Source organism: Fulmarus glacialis, unplaced genomic scaffold, assembly GCF_000690835.1.
Source record: "Fulmarus glacialis isolate BGI_N327 unplaced genomic scaffold, ASM69083v1 scaffold38507, whole genome shotgun sequence".
Classification (NCBI taxonomy): Eukaryota; Metazoa; Chordata; class Aves; order Procellariiformes; family Procellariidae; genus Fulmarus; species Fulmarus glacialis.
The window spans coordinates 1-10313 of record NW_009221990.1 but is presented as its reverse complement, the minus strand read 5'-3'; the positions used below and the strand labels follow the sequence as shown (position 1 = coordinate 10313).

The window sequence follows — 10313 nt, the reverse complement described above, 5'->3', positions numbered from 1 at the left end:
ACAGTTCTTAAAAGCTTGCAGTTGCTTAATTAACATGGTGGCTTTATACCAGATCTGAATTGGCTAATATAGCAGAATGGGAAAATACTGTGTTAGACTTGCAAGGAAGAAAGAGTAACTTTAGGCAGTGGAGTTATTTATAGTTGCGAAAATGTTTAACTGTATTCGGTTGCTTGGTTCTGATCAAGGGTAGGTTATTTCCTTAGCTGATGCAGGAAGCTGTCTATATCAAAAGAAAACTGTACACTTTAGAATGGACAAACCTATTTGTAAGATTCAAGTCAAAGAAGTTTTACCAGTCTCTTCTAATAAGATAAAGTTGAGACTATTATTTGTGTTCTTTTAACAGGTGGTGTTTCACAAAATGTCTCCCAATGAGACTCTCTTCTTGGAAAGTACCAACAAGATCTACAAAGATGATATTTCCAACAGTTCATTTGTGAATTTCCAAATATGGGATTTTCCTGGACAGATGGACTTTTTTGATCCAACATTTGATTATGAGATGATCTTCAGAGGAACAGGTGCTTTAATATATGTTATTGATGCCCAGGTAAATACAAATCACTAAGAATCACAAGGAAGTTTTCTTTTTGCTTTATGTGCGAGAGGAACGATCGAGAAGCTAATAATTTATATTTTTAGATATCTATTTTTAGATGTAGATTAGATATTTTTAGATAATTTAGATTTTTAGATAACAGATGTAGAACATCTGTTACGTATGAAAGGATGCGTTGGCAGTCTAACTTTTGGTGTGTGGTTTTTAGTTTTGTGAAGTGACTGGAACATACGCTTCCGGTGGAGAGAGTGGAAAGGGGCGAGTACTCTGAACTTACCTTTTCTACAAATACAGTGAGAACCTGCTGTGCTAGATGGTCTGAATTATCCCTTCCCTCTGCTGTTGACTGCTATGGAGTTCATTTAATAACAGCACACTTCTGACCTCAGTTTCAAGTACTGGTACTATTGGCTATCTGGTAGCTTCTAATGAACTTGGGAATTGCACAGTGGGAGATTACCTGGTTATTAGGACCGTCTTGGAGATCACTGCTGCCTTTTGCTGGAGTTGAAGTGTAACCTGCCTTTTGCTCTGAAGCCTAGTTTTGTGTAGCTAAGCCTTGTACAGCTAATGCAACTTAATTTATATAACAGAATCCAAGCTACCTGGATTTCTGACACTCCGAGGTATTCTCTTCTCCCATACTTCCGTTTAGTTACAGAAGTGAAGTGAAGTTCTTGCACTGAAATATTTTGTCCTTGTGCAGAATGGAATAGTTATCGGAGATAAAGCCTTGTCATTCATTCCTGCCAAAACTGATTTACAGGATGACTACATGGAAGCTTTAACAAGACTTCACATTACAGTTTCAAAAGCCTACAAGGTCAATCCGGAAATGAACTTTGAAGTTTTTATTCATAAAGTTGATGGTTTATCGGATGACCATAAAATAGAAACTCAGAGGGATATTCATCAGCGGGCTAATGATGACCTTACAGATGCTGGGCTTGAAAAACTTCACCTTAGGTGAGTTAAAGATTCTGGCATATGTGATTCTACTGTTGCTGATATGCATACAGACTAACGCCTTTTAGATGTAATAGTGAAAGGACCAGAGCAAGGCCTTGTTAGTTTCTTAATATTGCACAAACTCTTGTTACAAAATACACTGCTGAATTTATGGCCAAGCCTCAGCTGTTAGGCTGACTAAAATAAGGCAGGCTACTGTATCAGATTCCAATCAATAGATTTATTCATAAACTCGCTGATAATTCAATGTTCTTTTGCATACTTTTCATTCAGCATAACAGGCTGAATTTGTATATGCGGCCTGGAGGGGCAGGGGAAGGAGAGGGGAAGCTGTCTGCCTTATAGTCCTGGCTAGCACTGACTTTTCAGCGTAATTGGTTTAAAAGCTTAGTCTCTTACTTGATATTTGGCTCGCTTTTAAGGTGTCTTCTACCGACACCTTTAAAACTAGCTATCTTTTCTCTGTTTTTCCTGCTACTTTGATTCTCATGGAGCCTTTAAGTATTGCCAGTGTCTTTTGGTGTTAGTGTGAACAAAGTGGAAGGCCAGGAATGGGACTTGAAGAAATGTAGTCGAGTGTTTAACGCCTTTGTGATAAGCATTCTGTAGGCTAAGTGTGTTGTGAAAGCATGTTCAAATTTTTCTCTCTGTTGTCCCATCTCCCGGGGATGGGGGAAGTCTGTTTCATGTTTACTCCAGTCACTCAGAAATTAGGTTCTTGGTGCAGTGGCCAGGTATATTTGTGATAAAGGCATCCCATCTAAATCATCAGGCCTGAATGTTAGAAAACATAGCTTTAACATTTCTATTGCAATTCTGAAATACTCTTGATTCTTTGTTCTTTTTTCTTTCTTTTTCCTCCCTCCTCGTCTCAGCTTTTATTTGACCAGTATCTATGACCATTCAATATTTGAAGCCTTCAGTAAAGTGGTACAGAAGCTCATTCCGCAACTGCCAACGCTGGAAAATCTACTAAATATCTTTATATCAGTAAGTGTTAATCTAATAGAACTTTGAGTGAAATACGCGGAATGGTAAAGCAAGTCCTCCTGCTAAGGAACACTGGCTAGATCTGCCCTTGGGAGATTTGAGTGGCACTCATGTGTGATTGTCTGCATTAGAAGCTCTTTACCACAGCTAAATTGTACTGGTGCGTGCTTTGTGCGGGTTTCTGTAAATACTGACAAAGCATAGTTTGGCTGTTCATAACTGTTGATATGGAAGTTTTCTGCCAGCACGATATACTGATTAGTTTGCTAAGGCACTTAGTAGTCTAATGTAGCTGTACTGACAAGAGACTTTTTTCATAATATGAACTTGGCCTTGAACTAAACTGTCTATTTCATGTGGCCTGTGAGACTTTTGCCTTTATTCTTTTAGCGTTTGCGTTTCTTACAGAATTTGTGACATAGAAATTTGCTGCTGTATACTTTAAATCAAATCACCCTAGAGTCAAGGCTGAAGTAGCCTGTTTCATTTCAGTTATGTCTGTGAGGCTGTTGCAGGCATGTGGACAACATGGAAAAAAACAGTTGCGATTAAGAGGTGCTGTGTGGTCAGACGTGTCGCCCCATGCTACTACTGTATAATGCTTCTTTCCTGTGTTGGTAGAGGACTGTCTGTAATAACCTGGCCCGGTGGATAAAGGGCACGTTAATGCTCACCCTGCTCAGTGCCATGAGGGTATGGAGCATAGCCCTGATGCCAAAAGGATCGTCTGGATGTCCTCAGGACACTGCCTTGGGTATTCAGACTAGCTAGGAAGAAGCGATAAGGAATGCTTCTGCTGCATAAATAGAAATTAAGCTTTGCCAGAAATCCATAGTGTCTATGTGGTAACTTGCTTAACAGCAGAAGGCTTCTGAACTTAGTATGAGCACGTGCACTTTGCCAGAGTGCTCAGTTACACATGGGATGGTACAATTGGCTTGGTGCTTTTCCATACCTATAGCTGCCATAATGTGATACCCTTCATGGAGTCATAAGTTTAGAAGCTGACGTTTCTTTGCTTTGCATGTTAAACTACACGGCAACTGCCTCACACAGAAACTGAACTGCCGAGATACTACAAGCGTAAAATTTAAGTGTCGGCATGCTACTATGAAGTAACTCGTCTCTGAGCCTCGTCCATCAGGTGGATGTGAATGTGTGGCTCTTCAGGAGTTAATAGGAACACAGAAGAGGAAAACTGCTGAATTTGGGTTCTGGAAGCATAGTAAAATGTAACCTTAATTATGATCTAGTAATTAATAAACTAAAAAGAATTCTAACCGAGTTCCCAGCTTTATTTTTGTCAACTAGAAGGTGATGTTGATATGTACTATGGCAACAGGGGTATTGTATTTATATGTATGCTCTAAATCTTGATTCTGTCTTAAGGCTCTAAATTGGTTATGTTTAAACCATTTCCTGCTATTAAGAATGTGAAAGTGTATGAATTCTACTTCAGATTTTAAAAATGCAGTTATTTTAAAAATTCATCCAAATTCTTTCTCTTTCTGAAGAATTCAGGCATTGAAAAAGCTTTTCTCTTCGATGTAGTCAGCAAAATCTACATTGCAACAGACAGTTCCCCTGTGGACATGCAGTCATATGAGTTGTGCTGTGACATGATTGATGTAGTGATAGATGTTTCCTGTATATATGGGTAAGTGATGAATACTCTTAGGAAAAAAAGTCCTTAAAAGTTGTGGAATAGGTTGTAAACTGTGCAAGTGGTGCTGGCTTTGTTATCCAGCAAGATGCTATGACCAGTCCAGCTAGATTGTTCTGTAGAGCACATTGGTTCTGTAAGTAACTAGAATAAAGCCAAATGATTTGGCAGCTGGATTGAGCATTTATACTCAGTTTGTTTCCCTTCGCTCGTGGCCTTAGACAGCCATCTGATGTTTGTAAAAGTCAAGTGTTTCATGTAAAATATGAATACTGCTGTGTCTTGTTTGGCATGGTGGGTGCAAGTATGTTAATACCTGCAAATAATTGGGGTCGATAGCATGCCATAGCTTGTAAGTGTAACTTGCAGTCACATTGCTTTGAGACTTGCTGCTATCTGAACAGAATAGCTTTGGCGAGATCAGCTTGGCTCTTGCTGACTTTCTCTGAGGGATGCATATAGTGCCTATTTCTCACAATTTATGGCTGAATTATACTTCACAATGGATTTTTGAAGTGGCTTTGGAGAAGCAGTAATTGTGGTTGTAGCCTGGAAAATACAGTGCTGCCGAGAAATACCGCAATGTTTAATGGTCTGTCTCCTGATGGGTCAACCCAGGGTTGTGTCACTGTTTTGTTTTTTGGTTTTTGTTTGTTTGTTTTTTTATGAGTGCTTAAGAAGTAGCTTGCGATACATCTTTTGCTTCTACAGTAATTTAACTAACACTAATAACTTGCAGATAGAAAGCAGCATCCTAATCTTTTCTTGTAAATGCAGGCTGGTTTAGCTTAAGACCAAAAAGTATCCTGCTCCCTGTTGCACCCTGCCCCCTTCCGCCCCGGCTTCACTAAGGAAGCCTTTGTATTAATTTATGAAAAGTAATTCCACTGAGATGTCACTCCATTGACATTTCTACATAAAGTTTTGCATTAAAAACTTCAAACCAGTCTCTTGATACCTTACTGTGGCACTGTAAACTCAGTGAGCAGTGAGTAGCAGTGACTCTCTGGTTTGAAGGTAAACTATGCTATAACTAATGTACTATATTACCTCCATTAAGAATGCTCAGCTGTAAGCTGAAAACACTATCGACTAAACAGCCACAGCTCTCAGTTTGGTATCAAAAGAATGCATGCTGATAGGTTGCTCTTAATTGCTCATATAAGATAGATAGTATCCAGTGAAGGCCTCTTCTCTGTTTCTAGCTTTCAGACTCTAGCTAGACTCAGGTCTAGCTTTCCTGAGAAACTTAAGGTGTGATAATGGTCTTACGATAGCGTTAAGACCTGCATTGCAGGTTCTTCACTTGCTCACTGTTCAGTATAAGTAATATTCTGCTAACTGCATTTAACAGGTATTTGTCTTGAAGTTACATATGCGTGCTTACTAGATTACGTCTTGGGTTAACTCGTTCTTTCTTAGGTTGAAGGAAGATGGCACTGGAAGTGCTTATGATAAAGAGTCAATGGCTATTATCAAGCTCAATAACACAACGGTCCTGTACTTAAAGGAAGTAACAAAGTTTTTGGCATTAGTTTGCATTCTTAGAGAAGAAAGTTTTGAGCGCAAAGGTAAGGACTTGCCCCCATTGAATGGCTTTTATCTAATGTTTTTTATCAACTATAAAATATTAATATGACTTTACAAGTCACCTTGATTTTTGTGTAACTAGATTTGTTTAATTTCTTCTGGGAGGAATTTTCTCCTTTCCTAGAGATATGTATAAAGAGGTATTATTTTTATTCTTGTGAATCACCGCTCCTGCTGAAATGACTTATGTAGCTCACATGGCCTGTGTTACTACCATCTGCTATAGTGGAATCAGTAGAATGGAATAATGCTTGTTATGTTCTGCTTGACAGCTGCTGTATTGTGAATAGCCATATTGTCTATCACGTGTTGCACTGATGCAATTTTTTTAACATATGACTGAAGAAATCAACAGTGGTAGGCTATGTGGTAGGAACTTAGAACCAAGTGTTTAATACATTGCAGGTCTAACCAACTATATAGTTGCTTGGACCTGTAGGAGATGATAGTATGAATGGTCTTGCATATGTTACAGGGTAGAAATGACAGCATAGGCCCTAATTTCAAAGTATTCGACTTACATGGTGACAGTACTTACCTTGGCATTTTAAAAAGAGAAAAAGCAGATGTGTTCTTTTAATAACTGTACTGTATTTGATCTCAAAGTTTTTCTCACCACAGTTAGGATATTTATCAATGACATAAAGTGCCAGATAACATTCAAGTGATGGTCGTGCTGTACTAGCATGTTTTTTGGGGGTAGAGTCTTGTGTTGTCCCCTCACCTGCTGTTTAATTATGAATATACACCTTGCATTCCAAATGAGTACCTTTTTTTTTTCGAAAAACTGAGACAGTCTAAATAAAGTAAAACTTGGTTAAATCTTCTGAATCCAAATTCATACTAAAAAAGGTAGCAAAATAGCTGTTCATTACACGAAACATTTTATATTTATTTTGAAGCTCTGTTGATTATGTAAATGTGCCAAGCTGAGCACAGTTTTTCCTCTCCCCTCCCCCTCCTTCTTGACAGGTCTGATAGACTACAATTTTCATTGCTTCCGCAAAGCCATTCATGAAGTCTTTGAAGTAGGTGTTGCCTCCCACAGAATCTGCAACCATCAATCCAGCGCCTCAAATATGAAAGCAGTGACTCACAATGGCACACCTAGGAATGCAGTCTAGAGGAAAACTAAAGACATTGGATAGACTTGTCAGCTCTTCACTCCAAAGTTTTGTGGAACAAGAGAAGAGTAGTCTGAAAGCCTGAAGTATGTTTCACAGGAGAAGAGTGGCGCTAACTGTGGAACAGCAGCTTGTAACTCATGTTGGTCAACTGAAACTACTGTAAAAATACTTAGAGGCCAGTGGAGTTAAAAATGCCGGTTTGAAACCAGCTTTCTTGCAAGTGCAGTGGTTTTTCAGTTTGGAGTCCTATTTTAACAGTCTCTGACTGATTGCCCGGTCAAAACGTACAAATTATTGAGTTGAGTTTTGCGTGAAACACTGAATAGTCAGCTGCTCACCTTTTTTTTTTTTTTTTTTAATTAACCTGTGTTAATATTCGCTTTTGCTTAAGTTTACCGTTTCGTCATGGAAAAAAAAAAAAAAGATGGTGGTGTTATTTAGGCTTGTGAAACTCAGGCTTTTTGTTTGGTGAGGCTGGTCTCACAAATCATTCCATAAAGTAGTTCTTGCTCTCACCAGTGTCCTCAGAGTATTCTCATGAATTCTGTACTTGTTAAGTGAATGCAAGGTAGAGCTCTGTTCTAGTGATTCTATGTTTGTTTGGAGAGCTGACCCAGAGCTTCATTTTAAGATACTTTGCTTTCAGACCACGCTTCTTGCTATGTCCCCTTTGATGGAAGGGAAGTATTAAAACCAGAAATAAACTACCTGCTCTCTTCTGCAAAAACATGGATGTCATAAATCTATGTGATTAATCCTATTCACAACACAACTGCATGGCTAACTAAACTGAAATGTCTGCCATCTGTTGGAATAAGGCAACCACTTTCAGCTATTCCCAAGCGAAGAAATGACAGTTACTGACTTTTGATGGTGGATGTCTCTCTACCCTCTGACTGATAAGAGAATTCCTAAGAAGATGTCTGAGGTGTTATCCTTGCATGGCAATTAAATATCAGTGTGCCACAATCTACTAATAATACTGGACATCGAAAGTGTGTTGATTCTGTACTGTGGCAAACACCTTCTTATTTGTCGCCATGCAATCTGAATAGAATAGTGTTTTTTCAGATTTTGTGAATGCTGGCTTTCATACTATGGGAAGTATATCTGAATTGTTTTAATCTAATTTATTGGTATTATTACTGCAGATGTCATACTGTACATCAGCCTTGCTATGCAGTAAGCTCAGCTACTGGCCCATAAAGATCTTGCTTCTTTTTACCTGTCCCTATGTGTGTATAGGTGTCGCGAAGCCACTGGACCAACTGACTGTACAAGTGCCACTATAAAAGTTTCTGCAAGAAGATCTGTAACTGTGAGCGATCTCTGCAACTGATGTATTTATGTGGTCAGAAATAACCACAGGATTGCTTCTGTGCTTATAGAACGGATTTTCATTGAACTATGTAAAAATGAATATACATGCATTAACTTTAGGGTGTATGCACATACTGTGTAAATGTTTTTCCTTTGTTTTAAAGATGTTGTATGATACTAAATACATAAAGGATCTGCTCCAAAAGTTACCACAGTCAGCAGGAGACTTGGGAATTCAAGTGCTCTAGTTCAGTTCTCTTAATAGCAGTTGTAGTTCTGAACCTAGGCTGAGCCCCTTTTTGGTAATGGAACTGCAGGGTTTTTTTACGGAAGTGCTGCGGGCCTGTAAGATTGGGTTTTGCAAGCTTGCAAGCTCTATCACAGTGTTCTAGTACTCAAGGTGAGAGGAGAAGTAATTGGCAAGATCACAGGAAAGAAGAAATCATTCCCATTTGTGCAGTGAGTTTTCCATGTTCTAAGTGCATGTGTACCTCTTTGTCTTCACTCTCTACATGATTTTGTGCTAATAAAATGAAAAAAGGTAAAACTGTAACACTCTTGTTTCTGTTGGAGGGCGAGACACTTCAACAAAAGTCTATAAAGGCCTATATGGTTAAGCAAATTTTAAAAAGCCATGTTATCTTCACAGTATTTTTAGAAAAAGTTAAATACCACCTTCCCATGTGAGGCTTTAAAAATTTTAGTCAACCTTAGCTTTCCTCTCAATTAAAAGCTGACTCCTAACTGACTCCAAACTCAGTTTTCAGAACGTAACTCTAGACTTTAAAGGCATGTAAATGATGGAGTGACTTGTTCTCTTCTTTTGATTAATGGTGAGCCTTAGGCTGCATTCAGAAATTCTGCCTTCTGGTGTGTGTTGTGTTGGTTTTTTTGGTTGTTGGTTGGTTGTTTGGTTTTTTTTTGTCAGCATTACCTTACTCTTGAACGGTTGCATTTACTAAAGGTTAATGGTAGCATCTCAAAACAGAATACTGATTATTTTCACTGTTACCTGAACAATATTAGCTTTAAATGTTAAATTTAAACAACAAGGAGCATGATATTTCTTTCATTTACTAGAACTAGTCTTAATGTTCTTCCTAACATTAATCAATTTAAGCCAGATGCTGCTATTTAAGTAGAGTGTTACTTAACCTGTTGCTGCTTTAGTGAAGCAGTTTTTGGTTTCTGCTGAAATGTTTATGCTACCAGGGGGGAGAGGGAAGGATAGGAATTACGCTTTATTTTCTCCCTTGTGCAGGGACCTGTCTCCCCTTCCTGTGCTGACCTGCTGTAGGGAGAGATTCTGTTAGAGAAAAGGGAAGGCAGTATCAGTGTCTCTCCAATAAAAGGATTGAAATTGTAAAGGAGACCAATTAGTGCTTCACCTTTCTGCCTTTTTTTTTTTCCTCTGAACCTGTAGTGGTACAGATGCTCTGCAGTCTTTTTTGCAAACAACTGAGGATGTGTGCTTCTGAAGACAAAAAAGGTGCAAACAGGGGAGGGCATGGGGGGAAAGGCGTCTAGCCTGCAGGCAGGAGGAATAAAATCTCTTTCTGTTGAAGACTAAGGCAATCCCTTGAAAGATACCTTTCAGAGCTTCGAGGTGTCTGGCACCAGATGGTTGCTAATCACTGGCTAGGTTTCCAGTTGACAATCATGCCAGCTGTAGCACAGGAAAGGGAAGGAGGGAAAGGCCAAGCCTGGGAAGAGGGGGCAGAGTAATAAAAGATGGTGTCTCTCTGCGGTCCTGAAGATTTAAATCTGCCTATCGTTTGGCTGGAAGAGCGAGCGGTCTTCCCTCCCTTCCTCTCAGACCTCCCCAAAAGTCACGCGTGACTGAATCACTCACTGCTAGCCAACGGACAGCAGCTGTAAGCGTGGGGCGACACGGGGCGGGGTCTTGCCTTCATGCAGCAGGAAGGGACGCGTGGGGAGAACTCTCGTCGCGTGGCGGCCTCCCTCCGAGGCGCCTCGTCCCCGCGCTGAGAAGAGTCGCTGAGGCGCCAATGGCGGGCGCGGTCAGAGCCCCCGCCCGGGAGCGGGTGGCTGCCCAGGCAGCAGGGGGCGCCCAAATGGCGCGAAGGTAACT

General features: G+C 39.8%; 1 protein-coding gene across 1 annotated transcript; it reads left to right on the top strand.

Moving 5' to 3' along the window:
* Window positions 1-352: 352 nt before the first annotated feature.
* RRAGC (Ras-related GTP binding C) lies at window positions 353-7314 on the top strand. The gene is made up of 6 exons (XM_009581317.1): window positions 353-553; window positions 1329-1528; window positions 2407-2521; window positions 4036-4178; window positions 5607-5755; window positions 6747-7314. Exons 1-6 carry the CDS (start codon window positions 365-367, stop codon window positions 6896-6898), a joined length of 948 nt encoding a protein of 315 aa, XP_009579612.1. The 5' UTR covers window positions 353-364; the 3' UTR covers window positions 6899-7314.
* Window positions 7315-10313: the final 2999 nt, after the last annotated feature.

Bases quoted from the DNA above. Each gene is read 5' to 3' on its own strand.
- RRAGC (XM_009581317.1), top strand. From the start codon at position 365: ATGTCTCCCAATGAGACTCTCTTCTTGGAAAGTACCAACAAGATCTAC. The intron at 4,179-5,606 runs GTAAGTGATGAA...GTTCTTTCTTAG, and splicing joins GATGTTTCCTGTATATATGG to GTTGAAGGAAGATGGCACTG. The intron at 5,756-6,746 runs GTAAGGACTTGC...CCTTCTTGACAG, and splicing joins AGAAAGTTTTGAGCGCAAAG to GTCTGATAGACTACAATTTT.